The sequence below is a fragment of the Opisthorchis viverrini genome (genome assembly GCF_000715545.1).
Source record: "Opisthorchis viverrini unplaced genomic scaffold opera_v5_1, whole genome shotgun sequence".
Classification (NCBI taxonomy): domain Eukaryota; kingdom Metazoa; phylum Platyhelminthes; class Trematoda; order Opisthorchiida; family Opisthorchiidae; genus Opisthorchis; species Opisthorchis viverrini.
Genome location: NW_008751657.1, coordinates 5,694,212 through 5,710,676, shown reverse-complemented (window position 1 = coordinate 5,710,676; position 16,465 = coordinate 5,694,212). Strand labels below are relative to the sequence as shown.

The 16,465-nt window shown below is 45.7% G+C and overlaps 1 protein-coding gene across 1 annotated transcript; it reads right to left on the bottom strand.

The window, feature by feature from the left end:
• Positions 1-13,203: 13,203 nt before the first annotated feature.
• Positions 13,204-13,671, bottom strand: T265_12451 (hypothetical protein; the record flags this gene model as incomplete). The annotated part of the gene is made up of 1 exon (XM_009163867.1): positions 13,204-13,671. A coding segment is annotated over one exon (468 nt), but the record flags the coding sequence as incomplete, so codon positions are not given.
• Positions 13,672-16,465: the final 2,794 nt, after the last annotated feature.

The following is a 16,465-nucleotide window of genomic DNA, read 5'->3' as shown; positions in this document are numbered from 1 at the left end:
ATTAAAGAAAAACGTTAATGTAATTACGTACCGCAACAAACACCCTTCATGTACCACCATCGAAAGACGACCGTAAACGAAGTTTAGGTCACAACATGTTCAAGCTTCAAGAAGGCTTGGCAGTCAGCCCGTCAACATATCTTAGATGTATGAGTTCATTTGTGGAACGGAATCCATATTCGGAATTTCAACATCTACACACTGTCTACACAGTTTTGTGCAATTGAAATACCAACAGGAGTACTACAGCATTTTTCAGTGTGGCAGGCGCTTTTCACAATATTCCATCAGGCATTTGTTTTTGTTTTGTTTGTTGCTGAGTTGTTTTGTTTGTGAAGTGAACCGCCTGTTCAACTAGCTGAAAGCCAAACCGAATCCCCCACGTCACTGGAGTTGTAGCCTATAAGAGCTTACAGCATCTTTCCTCCGGCCCTCTTCATTCGCTCCAGCGTGGTGGCTTAGAGGCAGGGCAATATGCTCACACTACTCTTCACCTCCCGTAAAAAAGGGGATCTTCATCTGAAATAACTTGTTTGGATCCCACCACTGCATAAAATTGAATGAAATCCTGCTGTGTCTGTAAAGCAAGAAGTTAACTGCAATCTGGGGAAGCCATCTGCAGGAGAGATCGGTCCCAGAATCGATCTCTAGTGGTTGGCCCTACTAGTGTATTTCAACAGCAAAGCCCTCCCTTCAGAAGAAACTACTCAGTCAGTTCCATCAAGAGACAACTCTGCTGGAAACCCTTATGAAGCAACGAATAGCCATGAAGTTGTCCACCGGGAACTTAGCAATTACCTGGCATGTGCTGTAAGCCTTCTAAGAAAGTCACGGGTGTCAGGGCATCGGCAGATGATAGTGTTTTTCTCACACCGTCCAACGAAATTTCGGTGGGTTGAATGGTTGACAACATTGTAGCGACTAGCCTATCGATTGGTGAAAAACAGTCACCACTACTGCAGTAACACCCCTGAGAGTTGAACACACTTGGAATTTAGACAGCCACAGTAGGTGATATTCAGAAATTATTGGAATATGCTCGAAGATATCCGTTTTATTGTTTAAGTTAGACCTGGAGTGCGGTTTCGGGTGTTTTTTTAATCAGTCCGGTTTGTATGTGGCGTTCCAATAAGAATTCAGGACTTTATCCAGCCTGTCTGTGTTGCGCTGCAATCTGATGGCAAGGTGTACCTCTGCATAGTTTTTGTCTAGAATTGTGAGCTAGCTCCGGGGGCAGCTAATTTTAAGTACAGCTTCCCTACTACAGTTCGAGAGTGTGCACCATAAAATGGCGACTGCAGTTTGTGCGCAACACTACCCGTGCGTATACAAAATCCGAGTAGTGCTATCTCAGAGGAACACCTATTGGAAGCACGCTGCAGATGCGCAGTACGTGCATGCAGTGTGTGACTGGCCCTGTCAGCCCCTAACCGAGCTACTCCCCTGTTCTCTGACCAGCGAGCTCCACATCTCTAAGCCCTGTATACTGCTTTGACAAACTAAAACCAGTAAGTGACTTAGGCCACCCATCTTCAGGTGATTCCAATCATTATGACTGAGAAGTAGACAGGTTAGAGCACCCCAATTTAACGTAATCTGCTGGTGCATCACAGAGGCGAGTCTCGTCTCGATCAAGTGATACGGGAAGATAGACTCGACGATTTACGACCTTGGTGGAAATTCATCAATGAATTGAGCAGATGTCGAGTGATGCCGGAAGCAAAACTGGACATTTCTTACTCCATGATCCCGACAAGAGTACTGATCAGCCCCTCGCAAACGAAAGGTAGAGTCACAGAGATCCGTCAGATGAATACAGCTGGTGATTCTTAAAAGGATGAAACAGCTTCTCAGCTTTACAGTACTGATTGACTTCAATCGCGAAACGGATCCTCAAATGGATGCCGGTACTTTCGTTATCCTAGAAAGCATGCAGTGACCATGACGTAACAATTCTGGCCAATCGTTCAAATCAAGAGCATTTACTTATACACATGTGATGTGTTTTCACCACATCCATGAGTTAGTTCTATTCTCGATCTAATTTATGAGGAAAATTCTGCTAGCCAACTTGCTGTCATTCTGATCCGAAAAATATGAAAACCTAACACAAAGATGGACGCGTTCGACTCCTAAGAAATGCCGCAAAATTAGGAAGGTTCATGCTGTTGGACACGACTGAATGAACGGCTTAGAATTCAAGTATTCCAGACAATTTCACCAACTTTCACAACTTTTCACGACAGTGACCTACTGAACCTACTTTTTCCACATCGTGCCATTAATTTCCGTCCCCGAGAGCACATCGCTTAAATTCATGAGGATCACTGTAACACCCGGCTGTCTGAATGAGACACAAATTGATCACTGAGTGCAAACACATCCCGACTTTGTCGTGGTGGTTGCGCTTCTGTGCTGTAACAATCCTGTGGGTTATATTGACTGGAACTCGATTCCTAAGGGTTAAACTATGCCAGGAAGGCCAAGGAGGAGCAGCCCGGCTATAGTAAAAAAATAACCGTCCAGCTGTAACACCCTTTCGGTGCCTAGCTGCCATGCCACCGGAAGGAAGCACGGTGGTGGGATACTGCCATCTTGCCCAAGCCTAGATAGAAGTTGAGATGCAGAGTTCAGGTTCGAACCACGGACCTTTCTGTCAGTAAATTCGCGCTCTAACCACCGAGACATCTCACCCAACGAAGAACAGTTTGTCACCGTACTGCAAGAAATCGTATTACGAGGCGATTTGGAGATAAATTCATAATGTTTTCTGCGATAGGAGTGTGAAGGCAGTAAGGCGTTCCTCCCAGGCAACCATGAATCCATATTAAGAGGATCTTGTTCTTCTATTTTGCCGGTGGATTATAAAGGGATCACACTGGAGTACCGGAAAGATAAAGGAAGGACAAAACCGCATTCCTAAACAGGAGATCTGAGGCGATAAGTCAACTTATACCTTTCTCCGTCACTGACCTCTTCGGTTCGCACGATAATCCCCCGAGGTAAAACGATGGTACGATGTTAATACCCTCAAAAACACTTAGTGATATTCTCAGTTGGTGACTGGATAAAGAGTCAAGAATGTGAGGTATCTGAAAACACTGACGCAAAGTACGCGTTTCAGACCATCAGCAGCTGGCTTGTGCTACGTCCCGCGAAGGCATGGGAAAGCCCAACCTGCAGTTTTGATCCCAACCTCATAGGGAGACAGTGAGGATATATTATCGAACCAAATGTACAAATTTACAAACGACTACGACCACAATACTGATTTGGCGGCTAATCTGAAACAGGATTGAGGAAACGACAGTCTGGATGTTACTCAGACACCAACTAACATTAAAATGAAGTCTTTTTAGAGGCTTTGAGAGTATAAGGCTGGAACACGTCGACAGAAACCTACTAAACAGATAGTACCGCTGTGTCGTCCCACATTTTGTACTTTCACAATGTCTCTCAAATGATATTCCTGAATTCTGTTTTTGATTGTGAAACGTCAATTGATGACAGGAACCATTTTATTGCATACATTGGGGATGGAATTAGGGTAAAAAAAAGCAAATATGATCGTATAGATTTATCGCGAGTTGCATAGGAAAGATTCGCCTTTTGGACTAACCAACTGCTCCACTACCTGTCACAGATCCAAAAAGTTATCTTCAGACAGCCTAGTGAAACTCATCAACACTTAACACGGGTCACTTACCCAGTTGGTTGGACCCATTCTGTCCCTTTTGGGATCCATGAGGAAGACAGTTTCCGACAGTTATGTTTGAATACCAAATTACGTGCAAATGGCAAAACACACCCATTTGTAAATTGATTTGGTGTCGTTTGGAGACTCACTCCCAGGTGAATTTCTCGGCTATGTTATTCTTCAACTGAAAGTACCGCACGATAGTCAGAACATCGGAGTATTTGCCCTCAACGCAACACGCTACCTGGGCTACCAACATTTTCCTCTATATGTGACGCTAGACTGTTAATAAGGTTGTAAAAAACCCGCCGATGGCCAACTGACGGCTTAGCCTTCTTGAGAGGAACATTATTTCATACCTGGATATAGTCCCAACTGAAATATGAAGGGGCCGTTGTGTGTCACATTCACTCGAAGAATATCATGAATGAGATACAGCTGGGATTCGGTTAGGTTTCTCGTTAACATCAAAGTAATTTGAAAATGAGTAAACTAGCGACAAGAAATGTCTGCACCAACCCAATACTAATAGTAACTGTTCAGTCCGTTGTTACTAGGACCGCCAGACAAAGGGGCGGTAGCAACAGACTGATACATTGGTGGAATCCTTCACTATAAAGAGACGGCGGTTCGTCTGTCGCAGTGTTTTGTTTTGCCAGGTTTTAGACTGGACTCTAGATGATAAGCTTAAACGGTGTACGCCAGTCTGGATCAGTTATGGCTAGATATCGCTTGGTCCATTCTAAAGCTTATCAATTATATGATATAGCAGAGTTTTGTCCTTTCGTGAGTCTTCATTCAGACCACAAATAGAGTATCAATAACATACCTACATAAGACAGTGAATGACACAGTGCCTTTTAATCCGGACATTCCCGATTCATGTCGGGTGAGAGTGAGGGTGACCATACAATCTCCAAAGTCCTCTTTTGGCCCTTCCTACTGTTGTGCTTTTTCTGAAGTTTTTCGGAGGCTAAAAGTTCTAAATCTTTTGTCGTTCTCTCAAAGCAAACTACTCAAAAGGTTTCTGAAATCTATTCGACAGCCTACGACCGGTTTCGGGCTCATCAGGAGGCGAAGTCCCGAGTTTCCTTTAATCTTGTGATTTCTTGAACTTGCCAACCCACTTGAACACTAGTTTGGTCTTAACGGAAAGCTCAAATGAATCCCAGCTGAATCTCTCAATTATGATGTCTTTCAACTGAATGTGCTAAAAAGCTCTTAATGTCTTGTCACTTCGTCCAAATAGCTGCGACGTTTCGACGTTTTCCGGTTACAACCAAACGTCACAACGGAGAGTTCAGCCGCCGAACGTGTGCAGTGAATTCTTCCAAAAAAGATACCAGGGAAACATTTTATCCTACTGACCAAGCTGCAACGTAATACAATCACGACCGTTCAGATGAACAATTCAAACAATTTGGTGACAACAAAACCAATTTCCTCAACCCCTATTTCATGGAACTCCAATGATGAGCACCAGTGACGCGGTACGGGAAGGACAGTTCTCAATCAAAACTTGAATCGCAAATAACCATCCTAAAAATTTCTCTGGAATTCATTTTACGGACATCCCACGCAGAAGAGGCAATCGACAGAGCCGAGGAGAGAGCGTCTTAACACTATCGGTTGAGGGCGACTATGTGACTCATTAAGTGCGCCATCCCGGCACGCATGCTCCCGGCGGCAGGGTTTCTCTCGTGAATGACTCGGAGAAATGTCGATAGAACCAGTGGTCGTACCAATAGCCGCTCTGACTGATGTCTTGTATAGGTCCACATGCAGTTGCAGTGGCAGTAACGTGGGGAAAAGAACGATGTTATATGTATTGGTGAATTCGTGACCATTTTACACATCGTGAGGCCACTAAAAATGCGCGCAGGGTCATTGTGATCAACAGTTATTTTAGCATATCTCTGCCTCTCCCAACTCGGATTCTTCAAATTTGGGACGAGTCTACACCAGCCTAGATATTTAGTGATTGTGAACAAACTGTTGAGAATAACTGCGAAGACCCGTTAGAATATCATCCGGTAGGCTAATCATATGCGAAAAACCAACGCGGTCAGAACATTTTAAGGCAATGTTGTGAATATACTATCTTCCTATGGTGTGCAGTGCCAACTACGCACTGAATATAAGTTTCAGGTTTCGTAGTGCCGTTCTGTTATCGATCGGCATGTCTAAGGCAAGCTACATTTTCGAAAAAGTTTACCATTAACTCAACTAAATCGATGCAACTGGAGGAGTACGGACCTTCATAGACATACAAACACGTGAAAATGAGCAGGAGGATTCCTACTAAACAAAGCTTTGTCTATTTGTGACGGAACGTAGTGCTCATAAGGTTGGCGAAAATTCAGTGACAGCCCACGACCCGTTCCGCTCTTCTTAGAGCTCGCTAAGTAAGCACAGTTCCCAAATTTCCGTCAACCTTATGTTCTAAATGACTACCAACTTCGAGTTGACGGGAGACTCAACCGAAGCTCTCGCTTAAAACATCCTTCAGCCGGGAGTCAGCAGTGTCCAATCAATGCCAAATTAATGGGCAAAATGAGTGCGTTTTGCTCACTACGCAGGAATTGGCCAAGTGGAAACATAAAACATTTGCATAAGGATCTCGGCTCCTTAGAGCCGAAATACAGCAATCGTTCCAGACGAGTCACAATACTCAACGCCATTTTCGTCTTCCGACAGGTTTTAGGGTACCGTCAACCTATGCCCTTTTGCGTAAAGGAGGTACTTGCTTTTCGCAGAAAGTAACAATCGCATATATAATGCAGTAATGGTTCGGTTGTAACAACCTTTCGGTGCCTAGCTGCCATGTCACCCTAAAGGGGGACGATGGACGGTATGTCGCCCGGGTACCCAATCCTAGAAAGGAGCAGTCGAGATGCAGACGTTGGGTTCTAACAACGGACCTTCCCGTCAGTGGATTCGCGCCTTATCCACTGAACCATCTCGGAGAAAACGCGAAGAAACAAATCCACATCTGCGCTGCACGAGTTATGAACGTCTCAAGAGCTGGACGTGTCTACTTTTACTGACGACAGAAAAGCCTTATTTGTGACCGACCCATTCTATATGGTGCCGTCCGTCATGCTTCACAGCTAATCCACCTTCAATAGAGATCGACCGACCCCGTTGGAAGCGGGGATGACGACACTTCAGAAAAGTGTAACTGATGACTGGAATAAACTTCCTACTTCGGCAATTTCCGCTCTTGTGGACGGTTAAAAAACTACCGGCTAAAGAACTTGATACAATCCCCGTAGGAAGACACAAGTATTGTAGTCAGTCCTCTGGATACCAGGAATTATCACCTGTTCCTATTGCCAAGATCCAGACGACAAGCGACCTCTTATTCTCTAAACCTGTCTAGTAAATCTACGAAAACAACTTGTAAAATGGTCTCCTTTTCCATCCACGAAGCAGTTAGATCAGCAACTGATGCTGTAGTTTCAGTCACCAAAAATGGGAAATCAGGAGCTATGGCATTGGCGAAGATGATGTAACCAGTTAGTTGATATTGAGTCTAGTTGTCTGAAGGTACGAAACTGAACAGCTACGCGTTGAGGATAATGGCTTCGATGTAGATGTGTCCTTGACTGCGGTATGGAATGACCTCTGACAGTGTTATTAACCACTGATGAGTTGAGCTCCGGAGTCCTCATCCAGGAATGCGGCAGGCGTCAACCCGATTGACTTTACTAGTTAGCGATTCCCTACTTCACTACAAGGTCGTCGATTGTCTATCTATGGGCAAAAAGAGCTCTGTGAGTTACATGGCCATTCGGTAAGCGGTGTGTCTTCTAAACGTTGACATATGAGGCTGAGTAGACCACGAACGTAAGAGAGTTGCCTTTTCCTACAACTATTTGGCGTAACTCAGCATTCCTCATCCGATGTTCCCACCAGACCTGGTCAATGAATCGGAGACAACGATGGTAAGACGTCAAGTTTTCGTGCATCTTTTGAGTGCAGAGGCCAGGTTTGTTATCTATCGTAACACCACAGCCTACTATGCCCTTGAAAGCAAAACTGGCGTCACGCCAGCACCAAGTGTCGGAAGCTGAAAAAAATGCCCTGGTCCTCCTATTTCGAGTGCTCCCATCACCAGCCAGCTCACCGGAATTTAGGCGACTGCTCGTGTGAGCGAAATTATCTACCACGTCCATTGGCCGGACCGCAAGCATGAGATCTGGGTTTAATAACCATGGATAATCGCTCAGCTGTAGCATCCTTTTGGTGCCCAGCTGCCATGCCGCCCTAAGGGAGCACAATAGACTGGATACTGCCCAGGTACCCAAATGTAGACAGGAGCAGTCGAGATGTAGACATTGAGTTCGAACCACAGACTTTCCAGTCAGTTAGTTCGCGGCTTAGCCACTTAGCCACCTCGACCAGTATTCTGCACTCGGATCGTCAGGCTGCTTACCAGAACTTCCTCACCATTGGAAGGTGCAGGGTATAGAGGATCAGGGCAGTGCCGTGTCGCGTTGGAGGAATGATATGTGGCACAGGATTTCTGTTACCGAAGGCGGGCTGGTATTGGTGTGGGGATTGTGTTGACGACGGGATAAACCGTTCTGTAGCGTTCAGCCAATCACTCCGGAAAACAATTCGGTGGATGAATTGCTGTTCCATCGTTTACGTAAATGATTTCGCTGATACCCGTTGATGGGTACGGCCGAAATAGGACGCGTGCTTCCTGCGGCAAAAGCCTTCACTTCCTGGGCCCCCACAACACACAAAGTTGTCATTTTTCAGGCTTTTCGTTGTCCGTCGTACGAAGAATCGGTGCGCATCATCGTAGTCGGTGATTGCTGGTACGGCTTTTCTGCCAGCAATAAGACCTGCATGTCTCGAAGAATCCATGGGCTAATGATGGAATCCGATATCCTAAAAGGGCACGGTATATCTGCTCTTACTCTTCTACCCGCCTTCCAGCCAACATGTCATCAGTGTGACTGTGAGTCTTCACTAGCTTTCCAGATAGATGAGCCCGATATTGCCAGGTTGTTGTCATTGAATTCACAGGCGTAACCCTGATACTCCCTAACCGAACTCGCTCTACGGTGTGATCGGAGTCTAGTTGCGCACCACAGAGGGAATAACAGTCATTAACCGGGGTTCTCCACCGGTAACTGACAGAAAAATTATCCAAGTGAGTTCAAGACAGGCTTGAAGTTGGTGGCCTCCAGCTAACTTTGTGAGCTCCTGTGCTGGCCATGGACAGATGCTATTAAACACAGAACTGAAGCAATTTCCATTATCATTACAGTGAGAACCTCCCACCCACTGTGCTCCTTTCAAGCCTGGTCGATCAACTTGGGCGTTTATGCCACCCCCCGAGGTGACAATATCCCATCTTTATGCTGACCGAAACCAGATAAAAAGTCAACCTCTCTCTGATTCAGAACTGCAGTCTATCGAAATGTATGCCAACAACAAATAGACATCGTTTACCGCTACGGTAGCAATGTGTCAGTGGTGAACACGGATATTATGGTGTTGATGGTGATGAACGAGCTTAGTTGAACCTCACAGCCGTACAGCTCAAAGACCACTGTTTGCCGGAATTCAGTTCAACAAGGATCTTTCAGTCTTGGGGGCGAGTGCAACTCCCACGACACGGATACTCCGGGCCAGTAGGCCAAGATCACCAGGTACCTGGGAGTGATATGCGAAATAGCTGAGTTCTTCTTAAGCGAGTTGGGGCGCACTTCCGAAGTGGGGTGTTTTATGCGTGCTTTGGGGATAACAAACCCGAATAAAGAGAAAGCAAAGTTTCGGCCCAATTCGTCAAACAGCACAAACAATGGAGGCCGTAACGTGGATAAGATCCCAAGCGGCTACACTTACACCCCAATAAAAGCGAGAGACATTAGCTAGTGAGCTATCCTCAAGACCAGATGATAATAAAGATATGAAACAACTCAGTAAGGAACCAGATGAAACAGGTGGAGATTCCAGCACTGACTTTGGGAGTAGTAGTGAGCAAAAGGTCCGGGCAACACATGAAGCAACAAGCCCCTAGGTATTTGCACGGGGTAGCCGAAGACAAAATTAACTTTCCGATGAAAACACGCCAGGCTCTTAAACATTACACCCTTTACAGGGCCGAATCTGATGAAGAAATGGAAACGGTAGCGAATTACCGCCATTAGACTGTCTCCTCTCATACGCCAAAAATCAAGCTCTCTTCCGCCTCAGAATCACCTCCTGCGTGATGTCGATAGCCAAATCATATCGCGAATGGCCGAAAAAGGGCACAGGTGGGTAGAAAACTTCGTATAGCTACTTACGAACTCCTTCCTGTTTGCAACAAGTATTGCGGTTCTTAGGTCGGAGCACTAATGTGCTGGGTTTCGTCCAAGAAAGGAATTATTCCAGTGGCGCAAAAACCCAGAAGCTTTCAGTAGATGACAGAACAACCTCAGATACTCTTGAAACTGTAGGAATCGCTGCGCATAATTAGCATCATCATATAGTAGGAAACAAAAATATCAACCAACTGGTATACTTCCGATTCGCTGCCACCACAAAAAGGTGACGTGGCGAGATGTAAAAACCTCAGAAAATCGCGCCACATCGATGTAGCCGTAGAACTTCTCACCGCATCCTGCTCGGAAGTTGCGTTACGTAAAAGGATCGACGGATTTGACTAAACCAAGGCAAGTGTCGACTAGAGGTAGTACAGTCCAAATATTCCTTCTACACCGTACAATGGAATGCCGCTGCAATATTCAGCAGCTTGCTGACATGCAACTCACTGATTTCGGTTCGAAGGTCGAAATAAAAAAACCCTGAGTGGTCCTGGAATATCATAGAAGCAGATATACCGGCGACATTATATACTATGACGGCGTGGGGAAAGTAATTCTTTCTACCGAGGTTCGCTTGTGCACTGTTACTATCCCTCCAGTACGCCTCCCAAATCTTGCCCACCGATCAAACAATCATTTTCAGAAAAAATAACACCAGTGTTGACAGTGATGCTTGAGTTCTGTACAACCATAGATTTCGTATAATAATACCCAAAGCCTTGGAGAGAAAAGACAAAAAGAGTGGATGAGAGAGTGCACCTAGTGTCGCCGACGTCAAGCATCCAGAGGTGCCTCAGCCAGACGATCCGGAAACTGACAGCACAAACAAAACTGACATCGCTCTGCTGCCATGTATTGTAATGTCTCCCACCAAACGTACGCTGGATCACGGGGACCCCATAGGGAAGCGTACAACCAAACTCTTCGTGGTCTCTTCCACACCATTATACCAAGCCATGCGTTCTCCACCTCGCGGTACGCGCCATTCTGAAGGGGGTAAGGAGAACACTCGTCTCGGCATGGGCAGAACATGACCGAGCTAACAAAGTTGACGTTTCTGGATGTTTGCCACCACTGAATTACCTACTAAAGACGCAAACATATCTTCCGACAACTCGTTGCTAACCCACTGACGCCATCTAGAAAGCCGCAGCGTGTCTGAGGTATTGGCTGTCTAAAACTTCAAGGCTCCTTCGTTATCCGTCAGCAGAGGGAATGCCCCGCAACCCTACAACACTGCAGCCATTACTGTAGCCTAGTACATACAACCCCGTAGACCATGTGACACGCTGTGTTGACGCCACAATTGACGCAAATTAGTAAGCGTGATTCGAGCATTTGAGATTCTTGCACAGATTTCACCAGACACACTTCTGTCAGAGCTAATACACTACCGAGGCACGTAAAATTCTCCACAACCTCCAGTGATTCTCCTTGAATTGTCAGACGTACGTTCAGAGACTGTACATTCTGAAGCATGACTTTGCAGTTTGAAGGTGCAAGACGCACGCCAAGAGATGATGCGCCGGTGGTCGGTCTATTCAACAGGGCTTGTGCTTCACCTCGGTCTTTCAAGATGACGGTGATGTCATCTCCGCACTCCAGACCAATGAGCTTCCCAAATGCAGCAATTCGAACACCGAAAAGTCAACCGGACATTCGGAGCCTAGATGTATTTTACCACAAATGCATAAAATTTTAAGACTCAAACGACGGGACACGATTAACTGACATGAGACGATGTCACACCAAGTACGATGGCCCGGACACACCATATGGTCTAACTCGGGGCTCACCAAGATGGCTGGTACGGAACGGTGACAACACTAGAGTGAACAGATGAAACCCTGCTTAAATATGGTCAAACCCGATGTCAAATGTCTGCACTACCAAGACATCCGTAGTCCATGACACCAAGATACAGGATTGCTATAAATTCGTGCCAATATTCTCTTCAATCGCAAGGCTTAGTTGGCTGGAATTATGATGCCAAAGAAACAAGGAACGTCACCAAGTTTCTCAATCGTTATCAAACTAATTTCTTCGACTCAATCCCGAACCACCGGAGTACCGAAATCCATACCCTCCCACTCGTGATCTTCCATTATATGGGACACTCTTTTCAAGAAGCCACTTATGGCTGCCTTGTTTCTCGTAATGATTTTGACTTTTCGACTTCTGTGAAATCCGCTTTCGTACGATAAAAGTCTTCATTTGGCGCCTGAAACTACCAAATGAAATTCACTTGGGTACTGTGTAGAATAATACCACTGGTGTGCACACTCTGTCGCTTACTAGCAGATCCATACACTGGCAAGCTACCGACAGCTGATGGTTTCTTGATAGGATCGCTCACTTGCCACAATTTGCTTGTATCCGTATAGATTTCTGGTAGACACTCGCGACTTCAAGTCCCTCAAATATCACAAAGCACACAGATGCCGATAGGCGAACATAAGACGGACACGACCAACGTCATACAGGTTGACTCTAGGTATGGAGGGCGTAAGCGGGTAATTACACCTGGAGTTTTAGCGACAGAAACCCCAGAGTAACCTACTGAGTTTCTACACGACAATGAGGTTAGATTCCATTACGGATGGGCGAAATGGCTCAAGTGTTTAGAGCGCGAATTCACTGACCGGAAGGTTCGTGGGCTTGGGCAACTTCACAGTATCCTAGCCCTCGTGCTTCCTTCGAGTAGCATGGCACCTAGGCACCGAAAGGGTGTTACAGCTGAATGGTTGTTATTAGTATTGTGCTCGCGTGCGACATGAGATGAAATGCTTATATTCACCGATGAGATAAATTCGTATGAAGTGACCTACCCAGAACCACAACTATGAACTAAACAATGAACGACAATATGCTATCCACGCTACAACTTCTCGGCACACGCACAGCGGATCTCTCAGCTTTACAGAGAAACCCGAATGCGATTATTTTTTATTCACTGAAGAGTAGAGAAACAAGGCGCTATAGATATCTCAAATCACAGGTAAGAAGCAGACATCTACACAGAAATGATAGCACGCGCTCGTTTAGGAGGTACCTGGACCGCAAAATAAAATTCAGTAACAATGGGAAACAACAACTAAATACTGGTTGTCGATTAATTTTACAAAATAAGTATGTACATGAACGTAAGTCAACTTGGGCTGCAGGCGTGCGAAGTTACATGTCATCTTCCTCCTCGTACATGCTCTCCTCAACACAGGCACGTACACGTTTTTCGTATTCACGTCTGTTCTCTACGTAAAGTTGGGCGGCGAGACTGTTGGCTGGTGAGTTTGGATTAGGCTCATCGAGAAGGGACTGGATAGAGGTGAGAATAGCCAATACATCGTACGTTGGGCTCCAAGCACTTGACAAAATATCCAGGCAGATGCTTCCGTCCGTGTAAACGTTGGGATGGAACATCTTCGAAAGGAATACAACTCGTGGAGGTTTGTTGGGGTATTCTTCGGTAAAGTCCAATCGCAGTTTGAAAGTCCCATCTTCAAAAGCAGTGTCTTCTGGACCGAATATAACGGCATTCCAAACCATTACATTGTCATCCACAGGAGAACCACATATACCTGGCGGCGGATCGGTTTGTAGACGCTTTAGGTCGCGTAACAGGCGCCGTTGGGCCGGGGTGGACATAACTACGAGCGCAGCTCCAATTTCTTGGCTTCACGTCGATAAACGCTAGCCAAAACAACTGCCAGCCAACCGACAGATCAAGGCCTAGATACGGTGTTATGAAGAGGAACCAACAGCCAGGGGGGAGATCCCGCCAACCAAAGAGTGGAGTTGATTTAGCGCATTAAAACAAAGACCCAGTGAGTGGGCCATTGCGGGATGTCTGAAGGCGTTTTGGTGCGAAAGGTAGTCTGTCACTTGACAATGCGACTGGATAGAAAAGCAGGTCAATTTACAAGAGATCATGCAACTGCTCTTTGCGTACCCCTTACTGACTAACCGCCTGCATAAAAACATGCCGCTAATCATGTCCCATCCTGATTGACTCGAATGAGGTAACAAAAAGGCCCTGCGAGAGCAATGATGGTCGTTGACCGTGAATACCATCTTATCCTGGCCATACAAAAAGTGACTTTTTATCTCTCTAGAGTTGACAGGTTAACCTTGATGTGGTTATCTGTCTCAATGAACACTGAATTTTACGTTATTTCGGCCTTTCTCGTTTACAAAGTAGATCCAACCCGTTTGTTTGACTGCATTGTTTTCAGCATCTTATAACCCCAGCGTGATCTGTCTTGTTTTGGGCAGGAGAATAAAACATACGGAAACTGAGAAAGACGGCTCTACGTTAGAAATAAAGGGGCTGGATCCCAAAAACTTTTATCTCAGAAAACATGAAGTAGCACATTCGAGGGACCTCAGTTTACACACGTATGCGGATTTCACGTGCAAGTGTACCTTCTTAACCCGTCGCCCGTCGCGTTTCGACAAACGAGCGATGCTACCTCTTCATGTCTCCAATTTCTTCCCACCTGTTGCTCCTGTTTTCATGTCATTCGTTCATACGACCGCGGCCAACAGAGGGGCGATCACCCCACAAAAACCTCTCGTTACCAAAGAAATATCCCTTCACCCGTCAAGGACAGATAACCTCACTGAGGAGTCCACTAGCAGTTTTCTATCAGACAATGAATGAAATCCTAGCAAAATACACTAATTTGCATGCCGCATTGTAGATGACAGAAGACGCACCGAGAATACACCTGAATTTTTCCTTTTTGATTTTATTAAGCAGCTGAATGTGCCCCTCCAGACTATCTCATATTTTGACTGGTACGATATTTAATAAATTCCGTATGCTATATAGACATGTGGTTGAAAGCGTTTTATTCTTCCAAACGTTTTCCGCTGAAGTAACGGATGGTTATGTGAAGCTCTCTAGTGGAAGTACACGCATGAGTCAGGTAAACATAGCGCCCAGTCTATTCAACTAAGATACTTCCTCATTCCTGGGTTGCGGTGGGCGAACTGGCGACAGTTTCCCTGCAGTGTAAACCATGCTAACATCCACTTCAGTGACACCGATCATCAAGTATACGTAAGAAAATAACCTTCCTTGAATGGGAGAATTTCGCAAAATGTATCATTTCGTGAATGGATAGATATATGAGTTCTTGATTATTTGGCTTGGAAGGCTATATGAATGTGAGCAGACACATTCTGGATGCAGAAATAACAAAACTTGCAAACCCTCCTTTGAACTAACTTGGTAAGGACGAAAAAATCTAACATCAGTGAAATGCGGTTAATTTCCCGCACCACATGGCAGGTTATTGAATATCCTCCTGTAATGACTGTGAGTTCATAGGGCACCGACGAGTCCTTCCATCTTAAAAAAATAATAATCTTTATTTCCAACTTGTGGGTGGCATACCGTCAGAACAAAGGCATGCCTGGCGAGGGTCGTGGGCAAAGAGGGCTAGGAAAATGGACAGCATCATTTACAGTGGGCACTATACGAAATAGGCATGATCACCACTTAACCGGTACGGACAGGAAAGCACAGTTTCCATTCGTTATTTCGGGCAAGATAAATTCGTTGGGATTCGAAAGTGACGGGCGTAAAAACAAAGCGAGGGAGGGCTAAACAAGGGGCTTCCTGTCTAACACATGACAAGAAAGGTGTAACGGGGAAAAATAAGGAGCCAGAGCATCAGATCAGGTGAAGAAGCAGAGCTCGCGTCGTCCAACCGGTCGTATTTAACTACAACCTAAAACCACCGTTAAGGCCTCGTGGCCTTGGACTGCTGGACTTACGGCCAGGGTCATAAAAATTTAGCTGAGGAGGATGAGGTGGAGGGACTAGCAAAGCGAATAGGCGTTACCAAGTGTCACAGAAACATGGTGTACAGCGACTCAATGGTGCCACTTTTTTGGAGTCGGGCGTAATAGATCTTTGGAAGAGTGAGATAGCGGCAACACGCAAGCCGGAACACGAACTCTATAGAAATTTATTGAATTTTGTGGGAAGCACAGAAACACAGAGATGGTTAAGTTCGAACCAAAAGCTCAGTAGGTTGGAATGAATATGTTGTGGAGGCAGCTGGGGTCAGGTGAGGAGTTTGTCGTATCTGCAGTTAGCGAAACGAGTGGGCGAGATGGCACGGTCGAGAGAAGCAATGGAATAGTCTTGGGTATGGTAGTGTCGTGCATTCATTGGCCCGCCATGCTTTAGCTTTTAGACAGCCCCGTAGCGGACGTCAAACTTAAGGTGACTGGGCTTCGGGCAGCGGGATTCATTTCATGCGGGCCAAGAAAACAAGGTGGAACAAAGCCGATATGTGATTGCGGGGTTGTTTTGGTCCGTTTGGGCATCCTGTGGTTGTAGATCACAGGCCAGGCGGAGTGGGTAATGGCCAACCAGTTCGCATAAACCAGGCATTGTTGAAGTTCAAAGCTCGGGAAGATGAGCGGA